This window comes from Diadema setosum, chromosome 17, assembly GCF_964275005.1.
Source record: "Diadema setosum chromosome 17, eeDiaSeto1, whole genome shotgun sequence".
NCBI lineage: Eukaryota > Metazoa > Echinodermata > Echinoidea > Diadematoida > Diadematidae > Diadema > Diadema setosum.
Window position 1 is genome coordinate 1,475,874 of NC_092701.1, and position 17,792 is coordinate 1,493,665.

At 39.0% G+C, this 17,792-nt stretch overlaps 1 protein-coding gene across 1 annotated transcript; it reads left to right on the plus strand.

Moving 5' to 3' along the window:
• Positions 1–368: 368 nt before the first annotated feature.
• LOC140241091 (leishmanolysin-like peptidase) lies at positions 369–17,443 on the plus strand. The gene is made up of 8 exons (XM_072320858.1): positions 369–572; positions 2,845–2,979; positions 11,879–12,072; positions 12,770–12,878; positions 13,588–13,685; positions 14,353–14,467; positions 15,019–15,132; positions 17,252–17,443. Exons 1-8 carry the CDS (start codon positions 369–371, stop codon positions 17,441–17,443), a joined length of 1,161 nt encoding a protein of 386 aa, XP_072176959.1.
• Positions 17,444–17,792: the final 349 nt, after the last annotated feature.

The window sequence follows — 17,792 nt, forward strand, 5'->3', positions numbered from 1 at the left end:
TTGGGGTAGACTGTAAAGAAACGCACTTAATGAGTGCATCGGAATAATGAATGTACCACATCGTTGAGTCGGCAGCTCCCTCTTGTCATGGGTCTACAGCCGGGGTGAAACTTGCTGCTGCTTTTATAATCGAAGTAGGTGTAGATCTTGCGGCGTCCAGTGGCAATGACCCCAAGAAGTGAACGGTGGCGCCAGCCACGGACAAGCTGATTCGAGAACCATTCGTACAGGACAGATGTTTCATTTACACGCTTTTCAATCGCGCTTTACGAACGTAGGACTCCTGAAGTACTGGATGATCATTCGCAAATCAGGAGGCAAATGAAAACTCTTGTAGATCACACTGATCCAGAAACGATTCTTCGACCATGCAGCTGAGCGTGGATGTCAATACAATGGGTACTGGGTACAAACACAAAAATCGCGGGCAGATGGAAACCTCAGCGTACTCGTGTGACCTTGGGGTCATGCGAGCTACTCTGTTGTTAACCCTCCTTCATCAATGCATGGGATTATCACATGAAGGCCTTCTTGAAGGGAAGTGTTTTACTCCGCGTGTAGATTATAACCAGGTGAGTGTATGGACTGTAACGGTGGTCCATGTGTGACAGTTTTCGTCGTCATCTTCTAGCCTTTTCCCCTCATTTTCCGAGACTCAAGACTGAATACTAACTCTCCTTTGTTTGTATATCATCAACAAAGCAAATATTTAGCAATTTAGAGCCGTTTATAAAATACAACAAAGTGATACTGCAATCGCTGTTATGTATGTTTGTATGTATGTATGTATGTATGCACCCTTGTTGACACACAGCAGGGATTGTTCATCCCGGTATAGCTTCAACGGAGTTGCAGTTTTGGGATTATTTCAACAAGTAACAAGTATGTATTATACATACATATATATGTATATAAGAATATGATATATATATATATATATATATATATATATAGATATATATATAGATATATATATATATATATATATATATATATATATATATATTGGACATATGTGACCGTGCACCTCAAAACGAACATAAAGTCGCACACACTGATTTTGCGTGAGGACTGAAAATAAGTCAAATGGGTAAACCTAGCCGAACTTGACTTTTTCATATTTTCTGAAAGAGCGGGTCTTCTTTTACATTATGCTAAAATTTGGGATCATAAAACGGGCAGGAAAGTGTGTTTTTTTAGCAGTTTATCTCGAACATTTTTTGTAGAATAGTGTGATTAGGTGTGTCTTTAGAATCCCTTTTTCATTTCTGAAAAACCTTGTCCACACTCTTCACCTTCGACTCTAATAACTTTTGAAAGGATAGTGCTACTGCTTTGAAAGTTGGCATTAATTATGGACAGAATGTGTCAATAAGGCATGCTTAATTTCAGTTTAATCTGATAATCCCTTCATTGTTGTTACTCTGGTGGTTTACTTCCTGTTTTTTGTCCCATTCATTGCACAGCCAGCACGGTTTGGTAAAGATTAAGCGCTTGAATAGACACTGTACTTCAGAGCCTCTTTTCTCGGTTCACACTTTTCCTGAGTTTGTGCTTTCTTTCCAATATTTAGATAGGTTAGGAGAGTCAATTTGATTTGAGTTATACATCATTTTAAAGCTTAAGGTCTGCTCTTTCAGAATATGATCTTAACTTAAAATTCATGCCTGGCGACTTTGTGTTTGTTTTGAGGTGCACTGTCACATATGATGTTATTCTGATGATGATTTGAGGTTAGATTGGATATTTGTATTGAATTGAATGATTGATTTGTGTATATAAAGGAAATGATTGGCAATTATGTGAAATTGCATTATATATTATGACACTTCAGGTTATTCATATCATAATCGTTCTGTTGGTAGGTCCTAACGAAGGTCCAATGACGGGCCGAAAGCTTGACAAATAAAAGGGAGTCTAAGATCGAGAGCAACGTCCCACCTCAGTCCAATTTCTTTCAATTATATACAACCGACAATGCGGCACCGCGCACGTTCGGGACCCAGGGAACTATCTCTCACATTATACATATATAGATAGATAGATAGATAGATAGATAGATAGATAGATAGATAGATAGATAGATAGATATTCCTAAGCCATTCCTTATTACAACAATAATACCTTTATATACGAATATTCCAAAAAATCTAAATAAAATAATTCGTCCACCACTCTGTCAGGAGCTTATTACAAGTATTAAGAATATCGTGCAGTCATGTACTCCCTTCTAAATGTGAAAAGGAACAAATTAGAATCCCATACATATATAAAGAGATACTCCATTTTTAAAGCTACAATCATTGATGAAAATGCGGGTTGGTTCATTAGTTTGTTTGTTTTGCTTTGCTTTGCTTTGTCTTGTTGTTGTTGTCGTCGTTGTTTTGGGGGTCTTCCTTTACGCGAGAGATACCAGAGAGTATTACAAATATGATGGCTTTTGTCTGGCGCTTACTGCATGAACCCACGTGAGATGTCTTACTGACTGTGTCATGATTCGATGTTAATTGATCTCCTTCTATAGCCTGCAGTTTTTACAGCTCTATATTTACTTAGTTTCTCTGAGAACGATGTTTCCTCTTCAGAAATCGAAATTATGTTTCTGTGTAACTAAGATACTCAAACAAGTTACCCAGGACATGATAGTTACTAGAATACGCTACGGTAACTGGGGAAATGGCATTTTTATCCACATCTCTGGGGAATATGCTCACAAAATGTACAATGTAAAGAAAAGCGTGTATTCATGCATTCCTTGGACCTAAAATAATAACATTGCGTAGTATATAACGTGTGTCTAACGTGTGTCTTTGACATTGCCATAATTTTGTTTCGCCTGCTCAGCTCATCGACCACGCACACACCCATCCCTCCGCCTCGCCTCGCGTGTCGCGTCGCAGCGTCGATGCTGAGAGGATGGCTATACACGTCGAGTACCACCAGAGTGTACTGGGAAGCACGTACAATGAAACCATACAGGTAAAGTCAAAGGGCCATGTCGGACCAGATAAAAGTTAGTTTAAAAACGAAGGAGTAAAAAGAGTGAAATATTTCAAAGAGGAAAGTGTAATAAAATTAAAAATGAAAATTTGTAATAGAAAGTTATGACACTAGAAGTTTCCCCTAATTCGGTCAGACAGCTCTTTCATTTCTATATTTATATGAAGAACTGTTTTGAGAACATTTGCAGCACTTCACAATTGCAAATCTCCCAAATTGTATTTTTTTTTTCGCTCTTTCTTTTCAGACCATTCCACTTAGCAAGCGATTCGCCAGTGCATGACACATAAATGTGTGGGTGTGTGTCTGTTCATACAATGTGTGTATGAGTGTGAGTTTGTTATTTTGATGTGCCATCTTAAAGGCCCACTTGTTTTGGGAAAGAGAGATATTGACAGCAACCCATTACACCAAAGTTGTACACGGGTTCACAATTTAAGGAGGCCATAACATCGCCTAATGGAATTTTTTTTTTGAACCTGAACACTTATCTGGCAACGGGTATATCTTTCATCTTCTTATAGTTTTTTATGTAGGATTCCAATAAATCGTCCAGCTAACTGACATATTAATTCTTGTTCTTGCTTTTGCATATTACACCGAGGATTACTACTGAAACACTAAATCGGATAGCCAACCTTCTTCAAGTAAAGGGAGAGAGAGCAGATATTGCTGTCGACTGGTATGTCACACTCTGAATAATAATTCTGGTATTAATATTCACATGATTCACATGAACAATCAACCTTTGCCTCGCCAGCTATGGAACACTGTCATTCAATATCGAGCTTTGTTACACGTGTTAGTTTTTTTTTTTTTTTTTTTGTCAATTGCAACTCAAATTTTTACTGTCACAGTAGCTGAGCACAGATCAATTGCGTGAACGGACATTCGTTTCCGTCAGTTTACTAAAACTGCCCCGGATGAACAATGCTGGAACTATTGCCCTGATCGAATCGTTTACTCATCAATTTTACGGCGTTTAATCATACGTAAAACATTTTCAATTTCTTTTCACAGGACTCACTTTAGTATCATACCTACATGACCTAATCCCTTCAGTGACACAGAAAACAGTTTTTATAAACTTGTTACACCACACATACATTACATGATGCAACGTGGTTAACCCTCAATATATAAAGGCCCATAAATGTATAACATTTGATCAATTTGATCGACAGGAAAATGAATTGATCATGACATTCCGAACTCGTTAAACACGCTATGCGAAAATGCACAGATCTATAGCTACTGTCTAGAAGACACCATCTCATTCATGACGTTATGCCAGCATTCCAAATGAGATTATCTTTCCAGACACTGATCAGTAAATTCATTTCGGGTCCTGCACTAGACACATTTATAAAATGGGTTCAAGAATGTAGCCAATTGGAAACGCTGAAATGAGTCACGTGTGCGTGCATTATTTTCTTCAGGTAAGCACTAAGAAGAGTCTCTCTTCCACCTCCCTGGCCTGACGTACGTCACAATGTTTTACACTAGCAGTGCGCACTCAATCAGTTGTTACAAGTGCGTCACGCGCTACTATACGCGCTGTCAATCCTGTAAGCAACTTCTAGTTCGGGCCGCGGGCTGCCACAACAGCCGGCGGCCTTTCTTGTGCATAACAGTACGTGGCGTACGTATACTCTTACACGTACGTACAGTATGGTTGGGTGTTCATAATACCGGACACCTAACGTTTTTCTATCAATAGAAACGTGAAAAATCTCACAATTTGCCTGAAATTTTACTCACGTGTAGAGAAAATACTCCGGATTCACAAGCGCGCACTGAAAATGCGATCTGAGGTACGCGCTCTTGATGGCGGCTTCGAACGCGTGGGGTGTCATTTTTTCCGCACTCAGTTGCCCTGCTCATTTCAACCGACCACCCTGACAATACGTATAAAGGACACTTAAATGCGTTTTTTTTTTTTTTTTTCGACAGGCCGCTGTTTTTTTCTAGCCGTCATTTTTTCCCCAATAACATTTGAATATATTTTGAATCCTTCGATATTACTTTTGAAGGACTGTTTGATGAATTTGACTTGATTTTCATTAGGAAACTTTTCATCGTAATTGAAATAAATTAGATGAGTCGGTTTGTTTTTTCACATTCATTTCTCGTTTCTGCATCAACTCGTACGGTCGTAGCGGGCGACAAAATGTTTATGTCATGTGTATGTGTAACGTGTGTGCACGATCGTACAAGCGGAGGTGACAATTTTGCGGTCAAAATCGTCAAATTTATTACGGAAGGACACTCTAACAAGCTACATCTGACAACGAGTCAGCAAAGGTAGGCCTAGTTATATGTATAGTTACACGATAAACCTTATTCGATTTTGCTAAATTTCGGTAATTTAGAGGGAATCTAGTTGTTTTCGCCCCATTTACTCGGTAGCGTAGCCCAGTGAAGAATCGAACACCGTTGCGCGTAGTCCCATGCGTACATTTTCTGTCTGTACGCGCAATGCCATTATAATGCGCGGTCGGTCGTTATAGACCCGGTCGATGGGTTGACCACCTACCATACTAGGTGAGTGTGCGGGATTTCCGAGTGCGACGTGCGTAAATGTTTGGGACGAACATCTTCGGACATCTCGACTTTTGAGCGAGTGCTACATGTAGCTGACTGGTATTGACCCACAAAGGTACGTGAATAATGCTGTTAGTTTTCGACCCATTTTATAAAACTAATGATGCACAGGATTATTTCGTGGCGTTAGTGAAGGTGCGGCTCACTCTCGAGTATTGACAACGGTTGCAAACATGCGCTCGGCTGCGCCTCGTGCATGTCGCACCATTGTCAATACTCTCGAGCGCGCCGCACCTTCACTAACACACTCTATCCTGTGCATCATTAGTACCTGTATAATATCGAACAATGTCAGAGAAATATGACGAGGTAACGGTGTTGTTGTTGTTGTTGTTGTTGTTTTCTTAATCTTAACGTTAATTGAATTGAAGTGAATTTATTTCCAGGTCACGGGGTAGAACATCCTGATCAGCAGAGCTACTTTTCAGAGTGGTCCACATATTAATGAGCGTAAACTTGTATTATAAAATGGGTTCAAGAATGTAGCCAATTGGAAGCGCTGAAATGAGTCACGTGTGCGTGCATTATTTTCTTCAGGTAAGCACTAAGAAGAGTCTCTCTTCCACCTCCCTGGCCTGACGTACGTCACAATGTTTTACACTAGCAGTGCGCACTCAATCAGTTGTTACAAGTGCGTCACGCGCTACTATACGCGCTGTCAATCCTGTAAACAACTTCTAGTTCGGGCCGCGGGCTGCCACAACAGCCGGCGGCCTTTCTTGTGCATAACAGTACGTGGCGTACGTATACTCTTATACGTACGTACAGTAGAGTGTGCGGGATTTCCGAGTGCGACGTGCGTAAATGTTTGGGACGAACATCTTCGGACATCTTGACTTTTGAGCGAGTGCTACACGTAGCTGACTGGTATTGACCCACAAAGGTACGTAAATAATGCTGTTAGTTTTCGACCCATTTTATAAAACTAATGATGCACAGGATTATTTCGTGGCGTTAGTGAAGGTGCGACAACGGTTGCAAACATGCACTCGGCAGCGCCTCGTGCATGTCGCACCATTGTCAATACTCTCGAGCGCGCCGCACCTTCACTAACACACTCTATCCTGTGCATCATTAGTATACTATAAAGTGGGTTCAAGAATGTAGCCAATTGGAAGCGCTGAAATGAGCCACGTGCGCGTGCATTAATTTCTCAGTAAATGCACGGCCTGACGTACGTCACAATGTTTACACTAGCAGTGCGCACTCAATCAGTTGTTACAAGTGCGTCACGCGCTACTATACGCGCTGTCAATCCTGTAAACAACTTCTAGTTCGGGCTGCCACAACAGCCGGCGGCCTTTCTTGTGCATAACACGTATGGCGTACGTATACTCTTATACGTACGTACAGTACTTATGTGCGGGATTTCCGAGTGCCACGTGCGTAAATGTTTGGGACGAACATCTTCGGACATCTTGACTTTTGAGCGAGTGCTACATGTAGCTGACTGGTATTGACCCACAAAGGTACGTGAATAATGCTGTTAGTTTTCGACCCATTTTATAAAACAAATGATGCACAGGATTATTCTGCGCCTCGTGCATGTCGCACCATTGTCAATACTCTCGAGCGCGCCGCACCTTCACTAACACACTCTATCCTGTGCATCATTTGTATATTGACGAATGTGTTTACTTGTGCGCGCAAAGTTATGCTTTCGAAACCTTGACTCTGTCGGATGATGGAGCTACGTAGCTCCATGGTCGGATGGAACTATAGTGACGTCTGGTATTAATGGAGAACACAAACGATATCAGTCTTTTCTTGATGGTCTGTTTCATGCATTAGCTTTGGATTCATATGAATAGCTTTTGAAATCAGATCAACACAAAAGAACAAGAGCGACACGTCTCATGGGTGTTATCATTGCAACTCCAAGGCCCGTATTCTGCTAAAAACTTAGACCCGAGTTTAAACCCACGCCTGGGTCTAAAGTGGGTTTTTGAGGTTTAAACCTGGGTTTAAACCACCAGTTTAGACCCAGGTTTAAACCCAAGTTTAATTTGTATTCCACTAAGTCCAGCTGTGGTCTAAATTGGGTTTAAATTAAACCTACCCAGGAGGAGGTTTATTTCAAGTTTAAATCGAGTCTAACGATGACTGATAAGGGTACCAGCACACAGATCAATGTCAATGGCACAAAACGGGTGGCTGGCTGGATACGTACAGCAGCTAGCTTGCCGGCCACACGCATGTACACACGAGATACGCCTACTACATCAACATACTAGATCTCTTACTTGTTGTACACTTAGAAGAGACTCGAGATATAAATGTTAGAAATACTAGCTACTACCTAGTATTAGAACTACCTGCAGTTAGTCTAGACTTTACGATGAAAATACTAGTAACCTGAAGACTAGACCAAGAACTCAATGCAGGACTAGAGGGTAGGTTGAGCCCGAGGTCGATTTGGCATAGATAGACTTAACTGTTAGATCGAGAACCTAGATCGTAGGACTAACGTTAGGAGTAGGAGTAGGGTCTAACTACACGCAGCGCTGTCGCGAATCGCGACAGCGCTGCACCCCTTTTCCTTCGCGGACGTTGTTATCGCGCTTATATCGTTCACTGTTTCCTTCATGAATATCTTTATTAATCGTGGAAAACTAAAATATAAGGAACTATCGTAATCTATGATCATCATTCAATAACCGGTATGCGATTTTTTGTTTAATTACGTCTAAGACTTACCGAAATCTATGGCTGAAATCAGGTCTGTAAACGTCCTTACTGCTTCACTCCTCATCTGCGTGTTATATGAATAGCATTCACTCTCGTATACTACAACGTAGGTAGTCGGAGATAGTCGGATGACCCCGACTCAAAAAGGTCAAATCATTGCCGGTGCAGCACGCGCGGATCTACTACAAGTTTTACGTAACACATGAAACGCACGGGCGCACGGGCGTAGGTAAAAAGCAACCACTTCTGAATGCGCATGCGTGGTAGTTTGTTGATTTTTTTTGAAGCTCTCGAAGGAAAAGATGCCACCGCACGATCTATACTCCGAAAAATTCAACAGTAAGGTCTGGATACCAACAAAACGCCGAATTCAACTCAACAATCAGGAAAATATGCTGTAGGTAAGTGTTGCAATTATATTACTCTTAAAATCATACAAAATAAAAGGTATTTTATGTGATTTTGCCGTCAATAGTGATGGTCGGTTACAACGTTGAAACACTAACACATGTCAGACCCTGTTCACAGTGTCTGGTCAGGCTAGAGTAGGGTCCTACTAACGTTAGTAGAACCTATTCGAATAGCTAGAGTACATTATTGTAACGTCAGGACTAATGTTAGATCTAAAGTTAGGTTAGTGCGGTAGGTAAAATCTACTTCTAACGTTAATAATGATATCGAGACAGGGTTGATATAGTCTAGGCCTAAATTTATTTCTAAATATTTTAGAATGGTTTCCATTTTTATTAACTGACAATCTTTCTGATGCTTAAGTGCACGCCTTAAGAGAAAAGCTTTTATTCAATTTCCTACCTCAAAGTCCTGGCTTGATCAATCGCCAATCCATTCCGAATTCACGATTCAATCGACACAAAAAGCCATGTCCCATCCAGCGCACACAGCAACCGTGCCGCCGGCCGGCGCGGCGCGTTGGCTCTGCTGGTACTGAGCATTCAAAGCTAGCTAGCCAGAAATAATTAGCGCTAAGCGCTACGCTTACCATGTATCCTGTGATGTGCGTCGCACACGTACACAAACTGCACAGTAATGTACAGTGCTTCACGAGTCGTCGCAAGCAAAAATACAACATGCCCTTATTCGACATAAATACCCGTAAAAACTATTCAAAATCCAAGAAAGTCACGCTCATGTGGCTGATACACTGCCAATAATAAATTTAAGTGGATTTGTGGAGAGAAAAGTACTCAGAGAGGGAGAATTTCTTCTTCCTTAGAGGACACCATGGTGGCTTGACCCAAGACTATTTCAGGTTTAATTTAAACCCGAAATAGACTTGGGTTTAACTAAACCTCGCTAGCAGAATACAAAATTAAACCTCGGGTCTAGCTAAACCATAGGTGAGTCTAAAATGGGTTTAAACCTTGGTCTACAGTAGAATACGGGCCCATGGGTTTTTCGTTTTCTTTTTCAAGGAATCGACCTCCCTGTAGCTCGTAAATCGCAAACCCTTTCTTGGTTTTCTTGACGAGAAACTCGATGACTTATTCTTGCAAAAAAAAAAAAAAAAAACGCAACAAAACAACGCAACAAAATAATATGCATACACACTCACGTTATTCAATGAATTCGTCGTTGTCGTAGGGCCCTAGGTACATAGCTGAAAATAAAGTACGATTTCCTCTGTTAGGTAAGTAAGAACAAGATTGAATATTAGTTAAAAAATAAAGCGTCAAATTTCGTGAGCACAGCAGGGCAAACGTAATCTAAATCGAATAAGAATAAAGAAAGTTATAACCTGAATGTTTGTAGTTATTAAGCATTATTATGTTATGACCATACAAAAAGCAATGAGTGAATTCAGGTTTTCTTGTACTTAGTATGAAAGTACGGTATTACTCCACGGCTGAATAATTTCGAAATAGTGAGAAGTTAGATATAGATATTAGTATCTGAGGTTTAGGTACAATTGCGTTTTAGCAAATCAAAAATGGAAATTTTATGATTTCTTGTGGACATGATACAGAATGCAATACAAGTATGTCATTAGGTGCCTATATGGGCAACTGCCTATTTCATTCTCGCCGGAATCGGTTCAGAAAGTTGTCATTCCTTACATAAATATTGGGTCCCGTTTTATACTCAAACTTGTTATCAGTAACAACTGCCACATTTCTATAACAAATTTCGTCTCAGCCAATCAGATGCAAGGATTCCAATAGGTTATATAACAACTATCGGAACTTGTTGATGATAAAGAACTTTTATGAAACGGGGCCATGATCGTATCTTTATTCTGCTGCCGTTGATGGCGTTGTTGGTGGTGGTGTTGTTGTGTAGGGAAATGGGGATTTTAACTCTAGCCTCGTTAATTCTTAAACACAGTCTTGATGATTCCCACCATGCAGGGCTTGTCCCCAAGGCACTGCTAAGATCGAAAACGGAACTAGATACTGCATCCACGAATGCGCTCGTCCGTATTGTCGGATTGACCTGCCTGAAAGGCACCTTGAGGTGAGTTTGGTGACGTCGATCTCTCTTGCATTGTTTAGTTTGTTTAAAGGGACTGTACAGTACTGGTTGAGGTAGGGATTCATGTTTTGAACAATTCCTAATTGAGATAATGAAAAGCCTCTTATGAAATATGAAAGAGCATGTCATTTTAAGAAGGATTCAACATTTATTTGATGAAAATTGGTTTTCAAATGGCTGAGATATCCAAAAAAGTGCTAATAATAAAAGGCGACATGCCCCAACTTTATTAGTATCTCTTTGTTTCACCTTGTTTTTGGATATCTCAGCCATTTCAAAATGCGATTTTCATCGAATAAACTTCTGATACCCCTTAAAACCGCATGCTCTTTGACATCTCATAGAGTGGTTTCTGAATATCTCACAAAACGTTAAAAGCTAAATCTTCACCTCGACCAGAACTGCACACACCCTTTAATTGTTAATTGTATCAAGAATTGTATTTGTGAAATTATCGAATGAGACAAATCAAAGAAAGAGGATCATTGTGAAATATTATTAATCGACAATGACGCATTGCTTGCATTTAAGTTGACGTAGCACCTATGGAAGTTACTTAGATTCAGTACTAAAAAGAATTATACAACTGTTTGTAGATTCCGTCTATTAACATTCAAAAAATGGATGTGTTCAGCCTTACCTCAGCTATATGAATATATAACAATATGAATGTAAAATTATATCTATATGTCATGTATAACATTATATACCGTAGATATTATATCAATAAACATTAAAAAAATACATATTATGACAGTTGAATAATCATTTACCAAAATTATAAATTTTGTCAGCCTTAATGAGCGGTTTTATGGAGGGGCATCATAACTTCATGATACCCAATCCACTGGTATCATTGCTTCGCGAAAACAGGTGAAAAAATACAATGTTTATAGTAACAATGAAGTGTAACAATCACCATTCATTTGAAGATTGAGAGAGGTTTTCATTACGCTCGAGGCCTATATACCCCGGAATTTACGGTAGTCAGTTATCTATTCAGTCTTGTAATTCTTTATCAACTTTGTCGCTGTGTATTCATTTTACTTGTTTTTCATCATTAATTTACACTACCCTTCTGTACTGCGCTTCATAGCCATGTTACACGTGTGAAGTGGAGAATGGAACGGGGAGGTTGTACGACTGCCGAGGACCTCAGGCAAACGACACGACCAGCTACGGGGTCCAAGACGTTCACTATGTACTACACGTGGCTGCCTTGTCGGATTCCTGTGTCGGAGGCATCTTGGCCTTTGCTAGTCCGTGTTATTTGAGAACTGGTGATTACAGGTGTGTTGCAGTATTGTTGGTCACTTGAAGACTAGTCAAATAAAAGCAACGACCTACGTCAACAGTGTCTTATGTGTCACATCGGTATGGATAACGTCAATTTTACATGAATGTCACGTTAAGACCTTACCAATTACTGTATAATTATCACAATTTGAATAAATTTCATTTTCTGAAAGATGTCCAGGATTTGTTCTCAATTTTTTCTATGTATTATCCTATCTATATTTATCGTGTTGTTTTCTTCGTGTTTCCCTGCATTCATTTTATTCATTGACAGATTTCAAACAAAATTTTGAAACAAAATCAATGTAGACTGGTAACAGTATAAGAGTGCTGGAGTTTTAAATGGGAGAAACATACTTCTTAAATTAAAGACATTTTACACATGTGTGTATAATGGCATATATATATATTACACATAATATTATTCCGGATTCATCACTTCCATCAACTTTATTTCTTTTTTACTTTTTTAATCTATTTCCAGCAATCTTTATTGACTTGTGTGCTTTTTTAGTAATGTCCTGTTGATATTTATTTTTGTATATTATGATTGTATTTTGTATATTATTAATTGTACTGTATATGATAAAGTAAGATGAATATTTATCTATTCTCATTCACATTCATGAAATTCTTCCCTCGAGTTGTTTTCATTGCATTTGATTATTTGTTCTCATCATCCAATCTCCAGACCATTGATCGGCTTCATTAATATGTGTCCTCGGTGGATAGACTTTTTTGCTCAGTTTGATGAGGACATTTTTGACATCATCATTCAGCATGAAATATTCCATGCATTAGTAAGTATAGTCTCAAATCACCACTTTCCCACTTTGTCTCACATGTTAAGTCTTGAATAAAATTAAACGTTGGAGAATTTTGTTGAGGTTTTATAATCATTTAATCACCTAATAATAGCACACAAAAAGATATGCTTGGGCAATATGTCATTCATTTTGAGAAAGCAGTAGACCTTCATAATTATAATCACTTTCAAAAAACATTATGAGGCGAAATTTTACATCCGGAACGTTAGTTGTCAGACTATTAAAGTTACATTGAACTCGTTCCTTGTCGAGAAGTTACTACAAGAGAGGGTTACTACGGGTGATATGCATTTCACCAAAATCTTTTAACAACAATGACAGTGGGTGCCTCAAGTAAATTGATTAAAAAAAACAATGGTTCGCTTACTTTCTACACTCAAAAAATGCCGAGACAAAAAAACAAAATCAGCAAAATGGCTATTGATATGGCCATACATTTTAAACCTTCATTTTCAAAAACCACAACAAGCTAGCCTTGGACTGGCTCCGAACAGTCTCCCGGTTCAACACCTTGACAGTGCCATAACGCTGTGAGCACACGAGTTGGGCTCAGAGACATCATGTCATACAGAACCTCAGCCGTCGATAAGTGTGCAAACTTTCAGTCAATTTCTTTGTAAGCTGTCAATACATATTATAATGGTACTGTACTTTATACCATTGCCTTCTTTCCCTTGTCAAGGGCTTTAGCCCCGCACTGTATGCCTTCTTCAGAGATGAAAACGGTGATCCGAGGACTCCCGTCAACGAAACAACAGGTCTACCTGAAATCAACTACGAGTAAGTTGCGTCCAGCTTGTGGGCAGTCATTCAGGTGTAAAAAAAAGCATGGAATTATTGGAGAAAGTGATGCCTTTATAATTGACCCTCTTAAACTGGAAACCTTATACGAATATCGTATCATAATTGAGAGTGTGTCTAATGAGCAATTTAGTAGGATTCAATGTCTGCTATGAAGATGACATGAGGTATTGCAATTTTCGCCTGAAGAAAATCACCTATATAGAACTGTAGGACGGTATAATAATTATTATAACGACAGATCCTAAGCTGCACGAGGAAGATTAACATTTTTCATGAGCGTCAATCTATTCTCTGCCACGTTTGTTTTACAAAGTGCCAGTGAGAATGATTAGTCCACGACATATGACTTAAGGAATAGACAATAGACATTATAAAGGACTGTATGATTCAAGACATTTATTTTTTTTAGACGTCTAGTTCTTGCAATAAGCGTTAGACGGATTTTAGCAACGCTTATTGCCAGAAGAGTCGAAGAGTGACAAAAGATGTGAATAAGGGGCTCGGCAAGTGGGAATATTACGGCGATGTTATAGTTTTCGGTACTTTGAGGTGGTTATAGAACTGGTTGGAGTGTATAAACAACATTTCTTATCTTCTGTGTCTTTTTTCATTATCAACATACTGTGTTCTACTATTATTCAAGGCTTGGTGTATACCAGTGGAGTGATGCTGTTATTAAGGAAGTGACATTAGACTGGGATGTCAGAGACGGCGTGTTCAATCGTACTGTCCGACTCTTCGTCACTCCAAATCTAGTGGTGAGTTGAATCAGAATAAACTATTTCTCCTACAACATAATATCAATGTAATTATCTCATGGAATTCGTAAATGATTTTATTGAAAAATGTATTTGGACATGGGCTGCATAGATATGTCATTATTTGGATGATTATTAACATCATTAATATCGTTGTCACATTTTACAACAAAATATCCGGCTCCAATTTCCTTTCCATAGATTTACATTACCTTTAAAGAAATTCAAAAAAGGAGGACGGAACCCCCCCCCCCGGGAAAAAAGAATTGTATATATATATATATAAATGATAGGTCTGGATTTAACATTTCGGACGATTTTTTCATTAAATCTACTCGGTCAGTGGCGGTTATGTAAAACTTGGCTCAGCTAGAAGAGTTCTGTGGAAAAACGGAGGGCCTTTTGTTATCATAGTGCATTATGTCTCTCATGTATATTCATATGTTTGTATATGATATATTATATGAGAGAGAAAGAGAGAGAAAGAGTTTTTCGAAAAAAGAGGGGCAGGTAGACACAAAATTCTGATAATTCTTTGCGTCTTTTTACAGAGGGAGGCGCGGGAACATTTCGGCTGTCCGACACTCGAAGGAGTGGAGATAGAAGATAACATGGGACAAACAGGAGGAACCGGTCTCTCACACTTCGAGCAACGAATCATGGGAGTAAGTTTCCTATCCTCTCTTCTCATGTTGCTTGATTTCTTTTTTCCATTTCTCTCTCTCTCTCTCTCTCTCTCTCTCTTCGCGTACATGACGCATAGAAATAAAACAGTAAAATTGTTTGTTGTCTTTTTTTTTTACAACAGGGAGAAGCCTTGTCAGTAGAATAGTATGTCTTTACTTTTTCGCCTCCACATTTTACACTTTATAGAAGGTCATAACTTGCAGTCGAAGTGTGTATTTATAATTCTTCTGCGTTTTGTGAACTTGGAAGATGTCTCCTGAGGTTTTACTGGAAGTGTTATGAAGCAGACTGACACGAATATAGAAGTACATAAGACTACACTAAGCAGATTGTTTAATGATTATCGATAGCTATAGAAAGCTTGCTTCTTGAGAATTCGACTTCTTTTTGTGTGTCTTTGAATGTATCACTGAATTTGTTTTAACAGGCCTGCCAGTACTGCTGATATTCCTGGTTAATTCCGTTGTCCTCATCCATTTTACAGTGAAATATATGAATGGCGCAAGATACTAAGGTGTCCATCGGGCGTAAGAGATTAAAATATTTGTCAATATACGTTTCAGATAGGTATTAACCGTCCCTCCCTCAAATGGTTTGAAAATTGTTTAGTAACTAGTATAGGTAATTGTACCTCTGAAGAACTGGATATTAAGCTCGGTGTGCCACAGGGATCGATATTGGGTCCATTGTTGTTTATTATCTTTATAAACTACTTACCTTTCGTATTTAATTCATGTAAAGTGTATTTATATGCACATGACACCGTCAGTTTACTTTTCTCACAAAGACCCGTGCACAAACAGTACAAACACCTTTGAATAAGGAATTATTTATCTTAGATTGTCGGATGTGTAAGGACAGACTGAGAGTTAATTATAACAAAACTGTGAGTATGTTCATTGGTAGTAGACATAATGTTGAAAAGATACAACAGATTGGATTTGAGTATAAAAGGTCACAAATTATTCAGGTGAAAAGCTTGACATACCTGTAGGACTGTCCATCGATGACGAACTCAGATGGAACGTGTATGTAAATCATCTGTGTGAAAACTTAGACCGCATGATTTCCTTCCTTTGTCGTTTGAGACATTAAGTAAACAGGAATTCTTTGAAAATTGATATGCAGAAATTTTATTCTTCCTCATTTCGATTATGCAGGTGTAATTTAGGAGTCCTCATGTGAAGAATCAACTGCAAAAACTGCAAATTAGAGCAGGAAGAATTATTCTGAAGATTAATCCTAAATTACACTTGTCTGTTATGTCAATGCGTGGCATATTACAGTGGGAAACGTTGAAATCTTGTCAAAAATTTCATATCGGAGTGATGATTTTCGAAATTTGAATAATTTAACACCTACGGCCTACTTACCTACACGAAAATATATTCTATTCCCCCTACCCTACCAATTTCGGCACCGTAGCCTCTGCCTTCCAAATCCTCGGACAAACTTTTGCAAACGTGCATTTTTCTATCCAGGGGAGCCAAATTATCGTATAACAGCCTTCCGCCTACTGTCCACTGCACGTCATTGAACGAGTTTAATCTCAATTACATAAATCCACCTATTTGCTTAGATACAGAAGAAATGTATTTACACAGCAAGAAAGTTTATATTGCCTTGAGATCTTGTACAATATTGCAATATAAAACAATGTTTGATGAGAATATTATAATTTTGCATTTTTATATGTTACCTTCTACTCTCTTTTTTCTTTCCTAACCTTTATAAATGGGTCCCCATGGGAGACCAGCGCCACCAGAAAATTGCAACTGATTATGGGCTATCCAGCCGTTATCTTTATCTATTCCTACATTCTATTCTTTTTCGTATATCGATGACACCTCATACTATTCATTTGCTATGTATTAATGTTTCATTTTATGCATGATGTATCATTTTCCTTGTACCTTATGATGTTTTTTATATCTGTATGTATGTTTACGACGGAACTAAGACAAACAAACAAACAAACAAAGAGATCATTGCTGTCGTCGTCTTTTCCCGTCCCTCTCCCTCTCTCTCTCTCTCTCTCTCCCTCTCTTTCTCCATCTCTCTTCCACTCTCTTCCTCTCTTCCTCTGACTCACTGTAGGGAGAGAGTATGACGGGTTTTATCAGCTTTCTTCGAATCTTCTCTCGCCTCTCCCTCGCCTTCTTCGAAGACACGGGCTGGTACAGCGCCATTTACGACCAGGCTGATCCCTTTAATTACGGCAAGAATCTTGGCTGTGATTTCGTCACAAAGAGCTGCAAGTGGTGGATGGATACTAAGAGATCCAGGTGAGATTCTTTAAGTTCAACCTTCGGATTTTGATACTGACATTATAGGAAAGTGTATATCCCTCACTATAGCAGGGGCGGATCCAGGGAGGACCGCAACCGGCGCACGCCCCCCCCCCTTTATTTTTTGTTGAAATAAAAAGAAAAAAATGGGGGGAGGGGTGCGTGCGAGCCCCCCCCCCCCCCCTTTAATTTTGTAAACGCGCCCCCTCTTTACGAAATTCCTGGATCCGCCCCTTCTATAGTGCACCAGAAAATGCTGTACTTATGCTTAGACCAAGCTCATGTTTTTCTTTTAAAGAAATCCTTTCTAACCAAGCATTGAATGAAATTCAACAATGTGATAAAAAGAA

Bases quoted from the DNA above. Each gene is read 5' to 3' on its own strand.
- LOC140241091 (XM_072320858.1), top strand. From the start codon at position 369: ATGCAGCTGAGCGTGGATGTCAATACAATGGGTACTGGGTACAAACAC. The intron at 573-2,844 runs GTGAGTGTATGG...TCGCCTGCTCAG, and splicing joins CGCGTGTAGATTATAACCAG to CTCATCGACCACGCACACAC. The intron at 2,980-11,878 runs GTAAAGTCAAAG...TGCGCTTCATAG, and splicing joins CGTACAATGAAACCATACAG to CCATGTTACACGTGTGAAGT.